The sequence below is a fragment of the Myxine glutinosa genome, chromosome 11, assembly GCF_964187855.1.
Source record: "Myxine glutinosa chromosome 11, kmMyxGlut1.1, whole genome shotgun sequence".
Lineage (NCBI taxonomy): Eukaryota > Metazoa > Chordata > Myxini > Myxiniformes > Myxinidae > Myxine > Myxine glutinosa.
This window is the reverse complement of record NC_136271.1, coordinates 83,810,572-83,831,228: the sequence shown is the minus strand read 5'-3', so window position 1 is coordinate 83,831,228 and position 20,657 is coordinate 83,810,572. Positions and strand designations below refer to the sequence as shown.

General features: G+C 48.9%; 1 protein-coding gene across 2 annotated transcripts in view; it reads left to right on the top strand.

The window, feature by feature from the left end:
• SRP72 (signal recognition particle 72) overlaps positions 1-20,657 on the top strand; it is a 229,400-nt gene that overhangs the window by 176,739 nt on the left and 32,004 nt on the right. For both annotated transcript variants that reach the window (XM_068131523.2, XM_078786825.1), the window contains 2 exons: positions 8,065-8,208; positions 8,488-8,522. In XM_068131523.2, coding sequence (XP_067987624.2) covers positions 8,065-8,208; positions 8,488-8,522 — 179 coding nt within the window. The remainder of the gene's footprint in view (positions 1-8,064; positions 8,209-8,487; positions 8,523-20,657) is intronic.

The following is a 20,657-nucleotide window of genomic DNA, read 5'->3' as shown; positions in this document are numbered from 1 at the left end:
TGCCTCCTCCCCCCAAGCCTCTCCCTCCCATAGATCTCCCGATGTCCCTGCTCTCAAATGTTGTACTTGTGTGCTTCCCCCCCCCCCCCCCCACTCTCCCCATTCTTGTCTCCCACTCCATTTATTTCGTCTTATTTGCCCGTTTCGGCACATAACTACGAAATAACTCTCCAACAATTATAACCCCTCCTTCCCTTGGGCCTATGTACGATCTCTGTATTACAGAATGCATAACCTCGTCTGTTTGAAGATTCAAACGACAATTAGATAAGATATTTACACAGCCCGGCAGCCACATAATTACAAATATGGATTTATTTACTGTGTGTAGGTGATGAGGAATTACGAAAAATGTGAAACCGAATACAAAGCGTTTGTAAACATGACACATTGACACATTGACACGTACCACAGAGTTTAACCCTTTGAGTACGGGATTTTTTTATTTATAAAAAATACCCCGCCCCCCCCCCCCCCCCAGGTACGGGATTAGTTTAGGATTACGGGAATGCAACCACGTACTGACGATCTATTTATAGGTATAGTCGATGACGTGTAGTAACGTCATCCGTACACAAAATTTTTTCGCGGGTTGCGGCACTGGACGTTATCCGTACTCAAAGGGTTAACCTGTAACACATCGTTCAGAAAGTAACGTCTCGTGCTCTCACGAGTCCGTTGTATTTACATTTATATCCAGCAAATGGAGCATGAATAGGTTTTTTTTGTGTGGTGTCATTTGGCACCCCATGGACAACGTTCGTGCTCAGAGTGGTACCTCACTCCCGAATCACTACGCCTGTGACAGTTGGATTGGTTTTGTGATTAAAATATAACCTTTGAATCGAGTTGGTTTGGTTCTCGACAATGGGACTTTTGATGATTATTTTAACACGAGCCTCGATCATTATCTCCTCGCCTTCCACATTTTGCCCTGTTCACGTGACTCGTGGTTGTCCCTCTGGGCCCTCTCCCCGTTGGTATTTTTGTGAATATAAGATTGTTCTTCATGGTTCTGTTTAAATATGTTTAAACTTTCCCCTGCAGTGTTTTATTCAGTGGTTTATTACAACACGCTGTTTTTCTTCCTATTTAAAAGTCTCTTTTCAATTTCCTCTTCAACTCATTCCACTTCAAAAAAAAATTCAATCACTTATAATTCTTCCTCACTACATGCTCTAAATTCACATTCATTCCACCCTTCCTCTATCGTTAGCCTGGTGTTGGCTTAGCGGTTAGGGTGCCGGCTTGGGATCCCAGGATCCTGGGTTCGAATCCCGGTCCATCGCTGAATTAACACCAGGGGGGTTGACTCAGCCTGTCATCCTTCTGAGGTCGGCAAATTGAGTACCAGCTTGCTGGGATGAATGATCCCGGTGTGTACCCCGGTTTAGAATATGTGTAGTAACGCATGTGTAGTAGTAATGCATGTATACTATGTGTAGTATCCCTGCGCATCGTAAGAGGCGTCTCAGGGTTGGCGACAGGAAGGGCATCCGGCCTTAAAAACAATGCCTCAAACAGGGAACCATGATTGTCATGGGGCCCGCAAGGCTAACCCCCGCTGTAGCGGGGAAAATGGCCTCAAAACGATCATTCATTCATTCATTCATTCCTCCTCTATCGTTCTTAAACGGATCGCTAACTTGAAAATCACAATCAACCCAAATTGTTATAAATGTTCGTCTTTCATTAATCATCCACTTTCTCAACTCCCCCCTTACCCCTCCCCTCCAAATCTCCCCCCTTGCCCCTCCCCTCCGAAACTCCCCCCTTGCCCCTCCCCTCCTACACTCCCCCCTCACCCCTCCCCTTCAAAACTCCCCCCCAACCCCTCCCCTTCAAATCTCCTCCCCCCCTACCATCCCTCTCCAATTCTCCCCCCTCCCCCCTCCTCCTCAAAGCTGCCTCCTCCCCACTTCGGAGCCCTTCTATCTCATACCTCCACCTCCCCCAACCTTCTACTTTCTTCTGCCCCTCCTCAAACAACTCCTCACTGTGCCTCATCCCATCACCGTCAAACCTTTCGTCCTCCTCATCCTTCCCTTTCTTGTAACGCTGCTGTAATCTCTGACACACTATCAACTGCTCTCCCTTCCCTCCCTTTCTCATCCTTCATCTGACCCTACCCCTCCCCTCCCCTCCCCCCCCTCCCCTGTCCTGCACCCGATGCTCCCCCTCTCTCCTCATTAACGGTATGGACCTCAAACATCCGGGGCCTTCACTCAAACCTGATTGATCTCTCCAGTCAGGTTGCTTGTGACAATCCAGACTTGGTCTGCTGAACAGAAACTTTCCTCCTTCAAGATGTCTCTGATTCCTTAATATCTCTTTCTGGTTACTCCCTCCTCCAGTACGATAGACCTGGGCCTCGTCCTGGTGGTGGGGTTGCTATCTTTATCAAAAACTCTCCTCACTCTCCTTGCATTGCCCTCTCTCCACGCCACCCCCAGGAGTACCTCTGGCTACGGCTTCCTCTCCGCTTCCACCTTTTGTTCATATTTGTTCTGTACCGTCCTTCAAACAGTGATGACTCCATTTACATTTCGCTGTCTGACAACATGGACCAACTTCTATGAACTCATCCCAACTCTCTCTTCCTCACATGTGGTGACTTCAACTGTCATCATGCCAGCTGGCTGGGTGTGGGTGCCACTCTCACCAGCCATGGCACCTCAGCAAAGGACTTCTGCGACTCATTGGGACTGACACAATCTGTCAATTTCCCGACCCGGATCTCAGTCAATGGAGTATCTTCTCTTCTCGACTTGGTTATGACAAACTTCCCTGCAAATGTCTGCTGCTCTTCTGCTCCAATCGGTTCTTCTGATCATGTGCTTGTTAAAGTGGACATCTCTCTGGCCATTCTCAGAGAGCCTCCTCAGTGTCGACGAGTCTGGCATTTCACTCAGGCTGACTGGCACGGTCTGCAAGCAGCCATCAATCATCTGGACTGGTCTCCCATCTCTACTGCCTCTGACATCAACTCTTCCTGGGAATTCTTCCAAAGTAAATTGCTCTCTCTCATGCACAGATTTATCCCATCTCGTCTTTAGTTGTCATACCCTTCCTCCCGTCCATGGTACACTGAATCTTGTGGTGAGGCAGTTGCCCTGAAACAACTTGCCTTTGCCTCTTGGAAGGCTAATCCAACTGAAGGCAATCTCAGTTCCTTCCACCAAGCTCGGAACAAGTGTGTGTCTACCCTCAGGAGTGCCAGGAAGCACTATCTCTCCACACTCAAGAATGAACTCTCAAACCTGTCTCCTTCCTCCAAATCCTGGTGGCGTCTGGTCAAATCCGTTTCTGGTGTTTTATTCCCCCACCATCCGCTCCCTTACCTCAAATGGCTACACAGTTGACACCGCACGTGACAAAGCCGAATGCCTCAACTCTTTGTTTGCCTCAAAAGCTTGTGTCCCAAACCCACCTCTCTCTCTGTTCCGACCTTACCCAGTCGAACCCAACTGCTCCTGGACTCTGTGTCCTTCTCTCCTGACAAGGTGGCGAAGTTTCTGTCAACCCTCAACTCTGATTCTGCAACTGGACCAGACGGCATCAGCCCACGGGTCCTAAAATCCTGCTGTGCCGTTCTATCTCACCCTCTCTATCTTCTTTTCACCCTCTCTTTTGCTGAAGGTCATCTGCCAGCATCTTGGAAATCAGCAAACATTACCGTTTTACACAAAAAGGTGCAAAAACAGATCCTTGCAACTACAGAACAATCAGCTTGCTCCCAATTATCGGCTAAGTCATGGAATCCATCATTGCTTCGGATATCATTGCCTCCTCTCCAATGGCTTGATCTCTGATCATCAATTTGGATTCAGACCAGGTCATTCTATTCTGGACATGTTGCCTCTGCTGTCTCAACAATGGTTGGAGGTACTGAACACCAAACAGGAAATCAGAGCTGTCTCCCTTGGCATATCACGTGCCTTCGATACGGTCTGGCACCCAGCTCTGCTCACCAAACTCTCCTCCTATGGTATCCATGGAAATCTCCACACATGGCTGGTGGACTTCCTCTCTGGTCGTTGTCAATGTGTGGCCCTGAATGGATTTCTCTCATCTCCCCTTCCTGTTCTGGGTGGAGTTCCCCAAGGCAGTGTTCTGGGCCCTGTGCTTTTTCTGGTCTTCATCAATGATCTCTCAGACTGTCTGGAAAATCCTCTCTATCTCTTCGCTGATGACTCCACTCTCTGCCGCTCCATTCCTCATCCTTCAGATCGGCAGTCTGCAGCCTCCTCACTCTCTGCAGACCTGGAAAAAAATCACAAACTGTTCAAACAAGTGGAACATGTGTGTTTCAACCCTGACAAATCTCACACTCTCACTGTGTCTCTCTGAAAAGATCGACTGGACAACCCTCCCATCTACTTTCTCAACAATCCTCTCCAATAAGTTCTGTCACTCAACATTTTGGATCTCACTATCTGCCATGATCTTTCTTGGGAAAACCACTTTTCCAAGCTGGCCTCCAAAGCCAATCGCCGACTGGGCATCTTCTGTCGTGCGAAGTCCTTTTTCACCACTTCTGAGCTTCTTCTGACTGTGAGAGCATGAGGCCAAATATTCTGTGGTCTAATGAGATGAAAATTGAACTTTTTGGAGTTAGTCAAATACTATACTATTAGAGCTTGAAGCTCACCTCCAAGGGGGGATCCTCCATCATACAAAGCCCTTCCTTGGCATACTGAACTCCTATCCACCGACAAGGTCTTCATCTGTAGCTTGATGGAGTACTGCTCTCCCTTGTGTGCTTGCTCCTCTGCCTCCCATCTTGCTCAGCTCGATGCTGTGGAAACCAAGGCCTTTAAGATTATTGGAATTTCTCATGAGGAAGCCGAGTCTATGGGTCCAACACGTCGCCATCGCGGACAGATCGGTGGTGTCTTTGTCTTGTAACACCTCCTTTCTGTTTTCTTCACCCTCTTCTCTTTTGGTCATCTCTCACCCACCCTCCCCCCAGCTTTCTTCAGGACTCACATGGTCCACTCTAATCCCCCTTATAGTGAAACTATCTAAATCTTGGATCACTGCTCACCTCCACTTATTTGTTCCTCTTTTTTTCCCTGCCTGTGGAATAAACTTCCACATCCTATTCAGTTTCATTCTTCCCTCCAGGTGTTCAAGATAGCTGTTCACCACCATCTCAGTTCACCCCCAATCCGAAACCATGATCTTTTCTACTCTCGTTAACCCCCATCCCCCGTCCTGCCCCCACCCCACCACCCCATCCAAATCCCTCCTCCTTCCAGATTTCCTGTTTTTCCACCTGAGAGTTTCTTTCTGTATCTATCTTGTCCACCCCATGCATCCTCTCCTACCCCCCCCCCTCCCCCATTCCTCCCGAAACCCATTGTTTGTCCAAGTCTCCCTCTGTCTTGGTCTTCAACTCTGCTGTTGGTGTTTTCCCCCTCTATCTACTGATCCTTTTGCTTGGCAGGTAAACACGTGGCGAGATGTTGATTTTCAGCAGTGGTGAAGCGAGCGGTGGTAAAGATTAATATTCACTATTGGTTAAAGATCGGTCGTCAAGATGAATATTTAGTCAGCTGAAAAAGCAATCCGAAAATGATGGAAGGAAAATGCAGCTCACGGGAGTGTCCATGGTGGATAAAATACCTGAGAAGTAGAAAAATTTGTCGGTTCACATGAGTAGCCAGCTCGTGAGTAGTGAGGGAGATCCGTGCAGATGGTCCCAGGGAAAAAGAAACACAGTGCAGTATAGTATTTGACTAACTCCACCATACTTGCTTGAAGCTCTCAAATCCCTCCAGAGAACATATTCTCCCATCCGAATATCCTTCTTTATTTTTCTTATGCTTCTCTCCATTTTCGTGTTCAAGTCCTGGGAGCTGATTGGTTGTTCCTGGTTTTAGACCATGCCCAGCTATCAGAACATTTGCTAGTAGTGTAAGTATGCCAGCAACAAGCATGGTGAATAAATTCTGCCTGCACCGTCTGTTCATGTCGAAAGTGATGCATGTAATAATCTCCTATATAAGAGGTGTGTGTGTGTGCGTGTGTGCGTGTGTGTGTGTGTGTGTGTGTGTGTGTGTGTGTGTGTGTGTGTGTGTGTGTGTGTGTGTGTGTGTGTGTGTGTGTGTGTGTGTGTGTGTGTGTGTGTGACTTTCAGAGATGCATCAGTGAATGCTTGTGAGTGTTTTCGGGAAAAGAATCGCTCAAAAGAAAGAAAAAAAAGAATCGCTCAAAAGAAAGAAAAAAAAGAATCGCTCAAAAGAAAGAAAAAAAAGAATCGCTCAATAGTGCCTAAACCTTTTAAAATTAATGACAGTTATATACAAGTACACAATCGCATAAATAAATACAAAACAATCACCAGACATTTGAACACAAATAAATCAAACGATTCCGGAAGTGTACGAAATTTGTAGTAGGGCTTCTTCTTCCTGATCGGCATCATACTTAACTCAGAAACGTCATGAACGGCACATTCAGCAGCATATATTCAACAAAAAGGTGATGAACCCTCTTCCACTCCCCCCACTTCCTTCCTCACTCCTCCCTCTCCTGCTTCCTCCCTCTCCCTCTCCTGCTTCCTCCCTCTCCCCCCCAACCCCCCCCCCCTCCCCTCGCCCGGTACTCCTCGTGTATAATAATATAAACAACATATATATATATATATATATATATATATATATATATATATATATGAAATTGTTGTTGACTTTTGGCCTATGTTTCTCTTTTGGCCTATGGTGATCTCAAAAATAGTTGTTGGTTGAATTCAGTTTGCTGATATGTAAATCCCATTCAAATTTCAAGTGAATCGGATGAAAATTGAGGATTTTAGAAACTAAAAAAAAAAGTGGTTGACCTTTGGCCTACGTTGACCTTTTGGCCGACGCCGATCTCAAAAATAGTTGGTGGTTTAATTCAGTAAGCCGATTTGTAAATCCTATTCAAAGTTCAAGTCAATAGGATGAAAATTAAGGATTTTAGAATTGAGGCTGACGACTGTTGAGAAACTCAGTTGGGAGGTTTACTGCCTGATCTTCATGTCACTTTGTCAAGAGAATCATAATTTATTTCATGACCTGGCAGCGAACGTCATTATGTGCGACTTTACGTCACTCCTACGGACGTGAAAACATTTGTTTTCCTTAAAAATATATTTAAAATAAATAAAATAGTACATAAATTAACAATAAAAGAAGCTAAAAAACAATTTAAAATACAATAAAAAGCACATTAAAAATATATAAATATGTACGTACAGCATACTGTACGTACGCACCACTGCTGATTCTCATTCAAAACAGAGGCGACGTACAGTATTCCTTTACTGTGTCTGTGTTAGCCATGGGTCCGAAGAAGGATAATGCTCGTGTTTCCAAGCGTAATGTGGTTACGATGGACGATAAGGTAAATCTGATTAAAAGGTGGAAAAGTGTCGGTGATAGCGCATAGACCTTATCGCGAATCGGAACCGCAATGCGTCATGGGATCGGAAAGGGGCAATAGCGCCGCCACAAACTACACCATGGAATTGCAGCTGGCGCGGTTTTTTTAAACCATTGATATTAAAATAAAAAGTAGCCTATAACCACCGGAATTTTATGCTGATTCCGAATCTGTGTCTAAAACGTTTCTCTGATGTGTAGTTCTTGAGTTATAAGCGGACATCCAGACAGACACACAGACACTCCTTTATATATAGAGATATATATAAACAACAAATAACATTTTTTTGAAATGAAACGCTTATTTAAAACAACAAAATATATTACTTTCTGTTTCAACGACTTCTGTTCTTTTTTTTATTTTTACATTGATGCGGCACACCTCACCCATCTCCTTTCCCCGCCCCATCCCCATTCAAACTCGAGCAAATAATTCACTTTGTGGTGATGCCATCCACACAAAGGCCGTGGAAACAGATAACATGAAACAGATGTTCATTAATATTTTTGCTGCCATAGCTTTTTTTATTTTTCTCCACTTTTGGTGGACCAAGGCACATTTCTGGAAGAGCAAAAAAATGTTTTTTTGTTGTTGTTTTTTTAGTTGAAAGTTTCCTGAGCTATTTTGATACAGATTGAGCAAGTATTTGCCAGCAACAGACTGCATCTCTCTCAAGGTGGACGTGGATCAACTGGAGAACTCTTACGGCATGACTCACATGCGCAAGCGGAATGTTAAGCCAATGGAAAAGCAGTTGCAGCCACAGGCTGAGCTGGGGTAACCTAAATACTCTGCATCACACAGGCATGCCTTCAAGAAGGCCCTTAATTTTTATTGGTTGGTTAAGGCATGTGGATTATTGCTTCAGAGCAATGTTGGCAAAGTTTCTGGCTAACTAAATAATTGTGATATGTGTATTCTGTTGGACACTGGTGTGTGGCTCGGCTAACCCCCACTCTCGCAGGGAAAATGGCCTTAAAATGCCTTTTGTTGTTGTTGTTGTTGTTGTTGTACACCGGTGTGTGGCTCCTCTCTAATGCACTTAAACTTTTGCAGAAGGAAAAAAAAACAGAAGAAGAAGAAGAAAAAAGGTAACTCCACGTCAACTGCCATCCTTTTAAATGTACTAGGGCATGCCCGTACTATATCTATATCTAAAATTATATCCCCCCCCCTCTATTTACATGAAATGGTTTGGTCCAAAGCGAACGGCTTGCGAGTGGTGACAATCCCCCCCCTCTATTTACATGAAATGGTTTGGTCCAAAGCGAACGGCTTGCGAGTGGTGACAATCCCCCCCCTCTATTTACATGCAATGGTTTGGTCCAAAGCGAACGGCTTCCGGAGTTTGGTAAAGAAATCGCCATCGCGTGCACAAACGCGCAGGAAAGCGAATGAATCGCAAATTCGTTTTTATTAGTTGTAAAACATAGTTTAACGCCAACATAGTTTGCAAACGTGAAATAAATGAATACGCTCTCAAATGTGCCATCCGAGGCAGAGTGTGCCCGCCACGTTCGGCACACGCGATCGTTCGCTGCTCTCTGATTGGTTGAATCGTTTTTTGGACATAGCTCGGTAAGTAATTGTCCGATTAATATGAAACCTTGAAAAGGCACATCCTCGGGTCCCCAGCAATATACCTGGCAAGTTAAAAGTATATCGGACCCGTGGTTGCCGAGAAACAGCGGTCACAGACAAACAAACGTACAGACAGACAGACAGACAGAGATTACTGGAATTATAGATAGATTGTCATGGGATGTATGTTTTGAAAACGTAGTAGTTGTGAGAATTTGTCACCACAAACTTGTGTGTGTGTCGGTGTGTGTGTGTCACTGTGTCAGCTCCATTACGAGTTTTAGCCCAAGTATAAAAAAAATAAAAAATGAATCGAAGCACAAAAATTGGGCATAGCAAATACAACAATTTGGAATATCTTGAAAACTGAAACCTGAAACAGCCGCTTCCGGTTCTGCCGGCGAGGTAGTGTTCTTCCAAGCTCTCCTCGTCATCAAAGTTAGGTATTGTTGCGGTTTTGGGAAACCACTAAAAAGTAATGGAAATCACCATACAGGCTCCTTACATTATCTTTATTTCGGGTTATTATGTCGTTATGCATTGGAGAAAGGGAAACACAGGTCCCACACACATAAGGCATAATTTGCCAGGCAATGCATGCAGGCTCAAAGGCACACCATCCAAGCACCAGGTAAAAGTTCCTTTAAGAGAGTTTGTGGCGGCAGGGGAAGCGACACTCCACCAATCAGGACTTGAGGAACTTCATGGGAGCTTGTGGGGCAGAGTAACGGGCTTCACCAATCGGGAGCCAGGACACCCTCGAACATTCCCCCCACCCTTGGCGAGGGTGGACAAAAGGCCATTGTACACGTGTTCATTCTCTCTCTGCCTGGTTTCACTGAGCACGTGCCTACAATTCTCTCTCTTGGCCCTGGACTTTGTTACCTCTGCACGTGCGCATGACTTTTTTTGCCGGGTTGATTCAGCACGTGTCCATCCGCTCTCGACCGAACTCTCTCACAGGCCTCTGCACGTTATTGTCTCTCTCTATCTCTCTCTCTCTGCCGGGTTCACTCAGTACGTGCCTGCAAGATTATTCTCCCTCTCTGCCGGGTTCACTCAGCTTCTGCACGTGGTTGCTCTCTTGGCCGGACTCTCCCTGCTCCCTCTTGCTGCATGAGAACACGACAAAGAGGCCTTGAACTTGCTCGTTTTGCACGTGTTCATTGTTCTCTGCTGGCTGCCAGACTCCATCTTGGTGCACATGTGCACAACCTCACTTTGCCGTGCTGACGATCGACCTTACCTGCCTGTCCATGCTGACGATCGACCTTACCTGCCTGCCCATGCTGACGATCGACCTTACCTGCCTGTCCATGCTGACGATCGACTTAACCTACCCAAAGTCCACGCTGACGATCGATCTTGCCTGACCAAGTCCGTGCTGGGATCACCATTACCTGCTCATGCTGCTCAGTGGCGACACCGGGACGGGGGCGTCATGAGGAGTGGCATCTGGAGCATCGTAGCCCTTTGTGCTGGCAGGCTTCCAACGTTTGTTCGTTCCTTTCCCCTCCCCCGTTAATGTGTGTTGGGCCCATGTCATGTTTATTTGTTGTAATCATAATAAATCATAGACATAATAAATCATAATAGTGTGTACCCTGGTTTAGAATAGGTACACCGTATCCCTGCGTGTCGTAGGAGGTGACTAAGAGGGTTGGCGTCAGGAAGGGTATCCGGTCATAAAAACATTGCCTCAAAAAGAGAACCATGACAATTACAACTACGTATGGGCAGGGTACATCCCGAAGTGGAGATCGGTTTCTGAGGTTTGGGACATGGAATGTAGGGACAATGACATGGAGATCAGGAGAAGTGGTGGAAGTATTGGTCAGAAGAAGAGTGGACATATGTTGTGTGCAAGAGACGAGATGGAAGGGAAGTGGTGTGAGAATGGTGAAGGGTAGGCAGGGACAGAAATACCAGTTTGTGTGGCAAGGGTGCCCGGAGGGCGTGAATGGTGTTGGCGTCCTGTTTTCTGAAGAGTTTGTAGACAGTGTGGTGAGTGTGACGAGAGTGAGTGATAGGTTGATGATGGTGAAAATGATGATTGGAAAGCTCTTGGTGAACGTCATCTCGGGATATGCTCCGCAGGTTGGTCGGAGCGATGAAGAGAAGGACAAGTTCTGGTGTGCGATAGAGAAGCTGATAGAAAACATGAAAGATGAGGAAGTTGTTGTGGTAGGAGGAGACCTAAATGCACATGTGGGAAGGAGTATGGACGGTTTTGAGGGAGTTCGTGGGGGTTACGGATATGGTGTGAGAAATGGAGAAGGTGAAAGGATTTTGGAGTTTGCTGATGGAGCTGATTTGTTGATTTGTAATACTCAGTTCCAGAAAGAGGATAATAAGCTTGATACATATGTCAGAAACCACCTTTTCTGATCGAAGTAGAGTTCCACCAACAGGCTTGAGAATGACGAGACCTTTATTAAAATAACACTTTATACGGATCCGGAGGAGACAGACATCTACAGCAAGCTACAGCAAGAACATGCCAAGTCAAGCCTTCCTGAAAACACATTGATTCTCATTCATTTATATATGAATACGATTATCAGAAAATCTCCGAGAGAACAAAGCGACTGGCGAGAGTCCCTCCCCGTCATTCCTAGCCCCCACCGTTATCCGCTCTGTCATTCGGGGGAGTGCAGCACGCACCTTATCATTCGGACCAGATGTGATTTCAAAACTCCGACGAGGCAGAAAATATAACTCATTAAAGGGAGGGTGCATTCTTGGCTTCGACAAACCCATAAAGTATATGGGTTTGTTCAAAATGAGTAATTCAGAGCATGTTTATACAGAGTCAAGCGTCGCTGTGATTAATACAAAAAATATATATGGTTCACGATAGGTTTTATGTCTGCAACCTAAACATTCTGCTAGTGTTACGCAAAATCACGCGCATGTGAGCGTTCTCCTGCCCGCGGCTCGAGGCGCCGTCTGAGAATCATGATAGGGATTTTACGACCGGCCTTATCTAGCCTCGAAAGTGCACACATATACAATTTGTCCAACACGACTGAAGCGAGCCTTTCCTCATTTTCAATGAAAGCGAAGCAAAAACCTCATTGTAACTCAGGCGTCACTGTCATTAAACAAAACAGTTAATGTTTTTGGCAATTTATCAAAGGATTTATGTCTACGATTCAAGCAGCCTACCTAAGGTTCGAATACATTTTATTAACTCATGAAATAACATTATAGAACAGCATTTTATAACATAGCTTACGTGGTAATACGTCAGTCAACCGGCATTTATAATTGAGCATTAAGCAGTAACAAATCTGAGACCTGACATTCCTTCCTCTTGTCTCGTCGAGACAAAGTATCTCAAGAGACAACGTGCCACATCGGGCTTTATTGAAAGACCATCGTGTAATGCGGGTATCTCCCAAGGGCATACCGTGCGCCCATAGCGCCTCGCCCGTGCATTTGGGGAACGTGTCGTGTGGTGCGTGCTTGGAGCCTGAGGGCTCAAAACATGAAAGTTCATTAACGTTTCGGATCCACAACGAAGACGTCTGGTCCAGATGAGGTTCTGCTCCGCCAGAGGGTGCATCACTTCCCCTGCGGAACTGGCTCCCCCCACCCTTTGCAGACGCAGTCCTTGCAGATCTTCGAAGTTAATCAACGGTCATGCCCATGAGGTCCCTCACGTGTTGCTGTTCTGGGGAATACAAAATGTCGTCAGTATCTTGTGTCTCAATTTCCTGGTCAGGGTACAGAGCGTAAAAATCCGAATCCGAATCACTTGAAGCAAAGAGATCCGCAACATGTGGATCAAAGAGATCCGAAACATTTGAAGAAAAGAGAGGGACTTCCTTTATGTCAAAGTCTCCCATGGGCGCCTGGTCGGCTTGCGGGTCTAGGACATCCGCGTCGGGTCCCTCAACCGCCAGACCCAGCGTCGCAATCAGATCCATAGTTGGGTCAGAAGGGGGCGTGCAGCTGTCAGCTTGTAATACATAAGAGGCGTTAGCCAGTACACGCAAGGGGTTTATAGCACAAGTATCACAGTCATCACAGACACCGTTACAGGCAGCAGCCAGTTCCCACATGGGATCAACACAAGTATCACAGTCATTACAAAATTCAATGCAATTTTCTGGAGCGCCGGTCACGTCTGCCTTGTTGAAGGACCCGTTCAGGTCGACGGCCTCTGTGGTCAGAACCATAGTCGTTGTCGGCGGCTTCTTCAATTTCCATCCTGTAAAATACTTTCTCATACAGAGGAGGACTAGAGATTTCATTAGTGCCCCCCAAATTACTACCCCGATTATCACAGCCAGTGCGGTCAATAACCACTTCACTATGGTGCCCGTCCATCCCTGGAACCAGTCAGTGAGCCAGCTAAATGTATAAGAATTTTCGCGCGCGATCCGATCGATCGTCAGGGCGTGGCTAGTTTCCCTTAGTCTCACTATTGCGGCTGACACTCCTTCAGATGGATCGGGTATGTAAGTGCAACATTTTCCCTCTATTATTCCGCATACCCCTCCTTTCTCTGCCAAGAGCATGTCCAAAGCCACCCGATTCTGCATCACCATTGTACGCATGTGAATCACCGTATCCAATAGTATGTCATGAGCCGTAGCGGTGTCGTTTGCCACCTTTTCTAGGGCCAAAGCCAATTTATCTATCCGGAAACTATCCATGACTGTGCCCGCTCCTGGGAAGAAGAAACCAAACACCTTTTCCCATAGGCTCCCGTGTAGTTTAGTGGTTCCATCTTCGTTCATGACTGACCTCTTATAACGCCTGTCCAAGGACTTTGGGTCTAGCTCATCCAGTATCTCAACGTCAGGAAGGACTGAACCCAGATAACATGTGCCCCCCCAATTATTTGGTAAATAGGGGTAAGCCTTGTCGCCGCATATAAACATTGTCCCATGGGGTGGGACCAGGTGGGTGGATAAGCACTGGGTTCCCCTTACCACCCCATTAATCCTACTAACCCCCCTAGAGAATGTTATAGCCGTTATGTTGTGGTTGTGTTTATCTTGCAGTACTATTCGTAGTGTAATCCCCGAGCTCCCTTGTCCCAGCTTCCCGGGGAGAGTGTAGGCGCATTCTGATTCTCCCATACGCAAGTGGCCGGAACCCTGGAGGCAGACCGTCCCTTTCTGTGGTTTGACCCAGACGGGGGCAGGCCTCTCGGCCACATGGGCAATCATTGACGGGCGATAATTAAATTGTCGATTGCAACTCTTGCCGTTGTCAACCCCTTCTCTTTCCAGCGTGGTGACTAAACATGGGGAATCGATAGGTTGTGAGCAGAGGTCATTGAGGGACAGAGGTAGCACTATCATGTGTATTCCTGTGGTGCCTGCTTGGGGAAAGTGCATGCACGACCAGCAGTGTGTCCTATTTTGAATTGTTGCCACCTCCCTGGCCACTTTCCAATATGTGTTTTCCCCCTTCTTTGGGGCCTTATTCTGGGGGTGTGGCGTGAGTATGTATTCGATGCATGGTGTGTATTTAGTTTCGCCCCTGGCCGCGCCAGGGGTCCAGACGCTGCACCGGACCTGCATGGTCATGTCTTTCCCTAGGCGTGTGCGTGTTTGTAGCTTAAAATCAGGGGTTCCCCATTGGTATCCTGGTTGGGCCAAGGTCTTAATTCTAGCTTGCCCGTCTTCCCGGAACTCTCGTTGCTTTTGTAGTACCATGCCAACGCGTCCAGGCCCTGCCGACAGTGCTAGCCAATTTATGTTCACCCAATTTGTGTGCAGGGCTTTCTGTTCGAAACATGGTAGTGATACTCTTTGTCCCCATGTTACGGTGAGGTGTCGGGTTTCGTTTTCGCATCTATTGGAATCGGAGTTTCCCCTAGCTGCTGTCGCTACCAATAGTATCGTACCTATGATTAGGCCCATCCTTACTGTGGTTGCTGTGGTGTAGTGTCTGGTGCTTGTATGGCCAACTTACAGTGCGTGGCGTGGATCCACGAAGTCTTGCCCTCGCAAAAGACTGCCGTTGGTGTAGTCAGCAACACCTGGACTGGTCCCTTCCACCTTGGTTCCAAGGCGTTCTTGCGGGTGAAGTGTTTTACGAGCACGTAATCGCCGGTCTGGAAGTCGTGGATGGCGTGGCTTGTTGGTTCAGGCAACGCCTCTCGTACCCGGGCGTGAATTCTGCGTGCCACGTTGGACAATCCTCTGCAAAACTTTAAAAGCATGTCATCCATCACAGGCAAGTCAAATTTGGACATGTCCATCGGGGCCGAAACGGGCAAACTCATAGGTCGTCCCATTAATATCTCGTGGGGGGAAAGGCCCGTGGTGTGGCCCGGGGTGGAACGAATACTCATTAACGCCAGCGGGAGTGCTTCCGGCCACTTCAAACCTGTGTCTGCACAGATCTTGGCTACCTTAAGTTTCAGCGTCCCATTGGTGCGTTCCACAAGTCCCGCTGATTGTGGGTGATAAGCGCAATGGAAAGATTGTTTCACGCCCAGTGCCTTTAGGATGCCCTTAATCACCTCTCCCGTGAAATGGCCCCCTTTGTCTGACGAAATTTTCTGAGGGATGCCGAATCTGCACATGAAATCCCGCACGAGGCGCTTGGCTACTGTCGGGGCGTCTGACTTAACGCATGGATAGGCCTCGACCCATTTTGTGAACATGTCCACGATTACCAGGACATATCGGAACGACATACTTGGTTCCATGTTAATGAAATCGAACTGGACATGACAGAAGGGCCCGATTGGCCGAGGATGGCCCGCATTATGTGGGTGCCTAGGGGGTGCCCCCCTGTTGTGTTGTTGGCAAACCGCGCATGACCGGCACACCTCTGATGCGATTCGCGACAGTCCCGGTGCCGCCCAGGTATAGTTTATCTGTTCCATCACCCCCCTCTGGCACACATGGCCATTTTGATGTCCCATACGTGCCAGCCAAGGCAGTAGTTCCTTGGGTGCTATCGGTTTTCCGTGAAGGGTCCACATCGCATTTGGTCCGGGGCGTGTGGCCCCTCTTTTTACCCAGTCATTGTGTTCGGCTGCTGTTGCTGCGTTTTGAAGTTTTATAACGTCCTCATTAGTTGGTGAGGCGGTGATGATGGTGCACCCAATTTGCGGGGAGGGGGTAGGTCCTGAGGTCGGTACGTTGGCAGTTTGCGTGTGTGCCCCCTTTGCTCGCGTTACCATCGGCATGTTCTGTCCTATTTGTTGGTTGGCCGCTTTTCCTGCCGCTGCGTCTGCTCTGGCGTTGCCTCGGGCGACGTCAGAGTCTGTCCTTTGGTGGCCGCGACATTTGATCACCGCGATAGCGCGGGGGAGCAAGATGCTTCGGAGTAGCCCTTCAACCAGTTCGCCGTTCTTTATGACCGAACCCGCGGATGTGAGAAAGCCTCGCATCTTCCAGATTGCCCCTTTGTCGTGAACTACCCCGTGCGCGTATGCTGAATCTGTATAAATGTTGACGGCAAGGTCCGCCGCCAAGCTGCATGCTCTAGTCAAGGCGCACAGCTCCGCCTGCTGGGCGGAAAATGTGGGCGGAAGGCGCCCGCTTTCTATCGTCTCATTATCTGAACACACCGCGTATCCGGATAGCAAAGAGCCGTCCCATCCGCGTTTAGCTGATCCGTCGACGTAGTACACACGATCGGGGTTATCGAGGGGAACGTCCTTCAAGTCCGGACGTACCGTAGAGACTTGCTGTACTACATCAACACATACATGGGGTTCGCCCTCCTCTGGGGTGGGCATCAGTGAGGCCGGGTTGAGTGTAGTGCAACGTTTAATGGTGACGTTGGCGGCCGTAATCAGTGCTGTTTCGTATTGCATTAATCTAGTGGTCGATAAGTGTTGTGTTGTCCGCTGTAGTAACAGTGAAGTGACGCAGTGTGGTACCTGTAGCGTTACCGGGTGCCCCATCACAATGTCCGCTGTCCTTTCCACTGCGTACCTAGCCGCTGCCACGGCTTGCAGGCACACCGGAAACCCTTGCTCGACCGGTTCCAGCTTTTTACTAAAGTAGGCTACCGGTCGTTCCTTATCTCCATGAGTCTGTGTCAAAACGGACTGAGCAAAACCCCTTATTGCATGAGTGTAAAGGGTGAATGGTTTCGCATAATCGGGGAGTCCTAAAGTCGGTGCCGTTACCAATGCCTTTTTCAGCCCCTCGAAACAGCGCATCAATTCGTCCGTCCAAACCAAGTAGTTTGGTTCTCCTATTCTGGTGGCTTCGTACAGCGGTTTAGCAAGTAGTGCGTAGTCAATTATCCAAGAGCGGCAGTAACCCGTCATACCTAGGAAGCGCAACATCTGTCGTTGCGTACTTGGCCGTGGCGATTCCATGATAGCGGTCACTCGTCCAGCATGCAGTTCTCGCTTCCCGTGTGAAATGGCATGACCCAAATAGGTTACTACCTTCCGTACAAATTGGAGCTTTCTCCGTCCCACCTTGTGGCCCTTGGCCGCCAAGGCTCTTAGCAGGGCCATGGAGTCCCCTTCGCAGGCTTCCTTGGAAGGGGAACAAATCAACAAGTCGTCAATGTATTGTAACAACACCGATCCCCCTTTTAGTTCCACGTCTGCCAAATCGCGGTGCAGCGCTCGGGAGAACAGGGTGGGGCTGTCGGAGAACCCTTGGGGTAACACCGTCCAGGTGAACTGGCGCCCCCTAAAGGTGAAGGCGAACAAGTATTGTGACTCGGGTGCGATGGGTACGGAGAAAAAGGCAGAGCATAGGTCAATGACGGTAAAATGTGTTGCGTCCGGTGGGATAGATGTCATAAGGCCTTCCGCATTTGGTACCACTGGGTGTATGCCTTGTATGACTTTGTTCACTTCCCTCAAATCCTGCACGAACCTCCATTTATCCTGCATTGGTTTCTTCACGGGCAAAATCGGTGTGTTGCATTGGCTGTTAGTTTCCACAATTATTTTCTGTTTCACCAAAGATTGAATCACTGGCTCTATGCCCGCATCGGCCTCGTGCCGCAATTTATATTGTCTCACGTTTGGGAGGGGCATTCCTGGTTGGATCGGTATTACCAGAGGTTTGGCGTCGCGAATTCGCCCCACGTCGTTGTCGTGTTGGGACCACAAATCGGCCGGGACCTCCTCCAAGAGGTCATCGGACTCGCCCGGGCCCTGAGACACCGTTCGTACAACGTGGTTGCCCTTTGGGGGCAGGTCTGTCTCTTCAAATTTTCCTTCTATACTCTGCTCATCATGGGTGATTACATACCCCTCGTTTTTGTCGAGCACTGTCACTGTCCAGTGGTCCACTTCATAAATGGCGCTGCACGGAATTTCTCGCAAGCGCCCCATCATCCATCCTACACTTTCTGCCGGCCACCCTTTGGCGGTGGTGAGGGTAACATGGGCGTCCACCCCTGCGGGATACTGAGACAACGCCCGCTGCTCCGCAGTTAGGGTTACCTTGACGCCTATTCCCTCCCGTCCAACCCATATATTTGACAACGATAGGTCCGAATTCTTACCTATTGACCCCTTTATCCTTTCTCGGTACTCGTCATCATCGCCCCTAGCATCGTAGTAAGCCGTGCAATGGGGAGGGTTGTCCTTTATGTCTGTTGTAATTTGATGTACGCGCAGCCAATCTCGCAACCCGTCGTTCCGGGAGCACACTGTGTCTAGGACATGTATCCAAGTGGCCAAAGCCCTCTTTTCCAGGCTCCACCAGTAGGCGGTGGGGCCGGGCCGAGACAATGCCGTCATTAACAGATCGCGTTTGGATTCCGCGACGTCTACAAAAACTCCCTGCTCCGTACATGAAATTTGGCAGCCTAAACGGCAAAGTAGATCCCGTCCCAACAAGTTAGTCGGGGCGGTGGTAGTCATCAAAAAAGCGTGTCTAGCCTCTAGTGGGCCGCACACCACTCTTACCTCTTCTGAAATAGGGAGCGCTTGGGGCAAGCCTGAAACTCCCACTATCTGGACATCCCTATCTGTGGGGCGCAAGGATGGTAGCTGCCCCTCGTTAATAGTACTGCGAGTAGCGCCCGTATCGACGAGAAAGTCTACCTGTTGCCCATCTACGTCTAGTGTCAAGGTCGGCTCCTCGGTTGGTGTCATAGTCAAGAGGGGACATTCTACGGGCGGCCCGCCGGCTTCCTGTCAATAGGCTACTTGATTTCTCTGTGGCGGGTACCCCTGGCGGGGCCCCCGGCAATCGCGTTTCCAATGTCCCGTCCGTCCGCAACGGAAGCACGCCCCCTGTGGAGCGGTGGATGCGGGGTACCTGTTGCTATTGCGCTGACCCTGTTGCGTCGGACGCCTCGCAGGCTGTTGGTTCCGTTGGTCCCATTGTGGCGGCCCATTCCCGTTCGCTCCGCTTGGGGCCCAATAACTTGGGGGAGGCCCATCGATTTGGGAAGGGGGTCCCTGTGGATACCCGTTCTGGGGAGGGGGCATTTGTACTGCCCAGGTCTGTGGAGGGGGTGGTTGCATGGCCCAGCTCTGCGGCGGTGGAGGGGGCCCCTGCATGTTCCAGTTTTGCGGTGGAGGGGGCCCTTGTGGGTTCCAATTTTGGGGAGGGGGCCCTTGTGGGTTCCAATTTTGGGGAGGGGGCCCTTGTGGGTTCCAATTTTGGGGAGGGGGCCCTTGTGTCCGCATGTCGACTCGTCCATTGTCGTTGTCATCAGCGTCATTTTCGTTTTCGTCGTCGCGCCCCCACTCTTCGTTGGGCTCTAACCTGGTGTCCCGATTCTGGGCCCGTCCTTGGCCTTGATTTCCCTTCTTATTTTGGTTGAGTCGGTCCCGTTTCTCCTGGACGAGCATTTGCAACATGTCGTCCTTAACATCGGCCTTCTTCTCGTCGCCCTCGCCACATTGTTCGGCCGCTTCGACTAGTTGGTCGGTTGGGGTGTTTCTCCATCCTATCATAGCCGTTTGAATGCGCTTCTTAACTGTCGGTCTCATTCCTTCTACAAAAAGTTGTTCACTACAGCGTGAGGGAGATCTTGTGCCCGCACCTGGCCCAGTCCTCCCCACTTTAACACTGCTCTTTCTACCCTCTCTCTCCAATCGATGGCTGCTTCGCCATGCTTCTGTTTTAGGCCGTATATTTTATTCCAATCTGGCCCTGCGGCTGGCATCAGTGCGGTGTATACCCCGGCCAACAATAGGTCGACCAGGGCCTCCCAATCGGCGAGGGTCTGGGCCGCGGTTGCGGCCGGGGGCGGTGCTACATTTGGCCAGCGTGCGTGTACTTTGGCCTGGTCCCACACCCGCGCGGGCAATACAGCCTTCCCCATGTGGCAGACGTCCCGCCAATCTGCACCTGTATTTTGTATCCACATACGCATAAATTCCGGTATCTGACCGGGATGTTCAGCCAGCAGGGTTCTCACCCGCTCCTGCATAGACGCCAAATCTGATTCTCTCCAGGGTATCCTGACGTTAATGGGTGCCCCCCTGTTCAGTCCTATGGTTTTTAAGGGACACATCCCGATTGTAGGCTGTGGGTTCTCTGATTCCGTGAACCCTTCCAATGAGGGGTACAGTTCTCCTAGCCCCTCTGGGGCCGCGAACCCGCTGTCCGCCCCACTAGCTTCTTGTCTTCTAAATGGATTGCCCGGGCTAAGGTGAACCTGAGGGGCGGCTGGTCTAGTTTTCTGGGGGTCTAACCCCTGGGGAAACAGGGGCGGGGGTGGGGGAGGTGGCG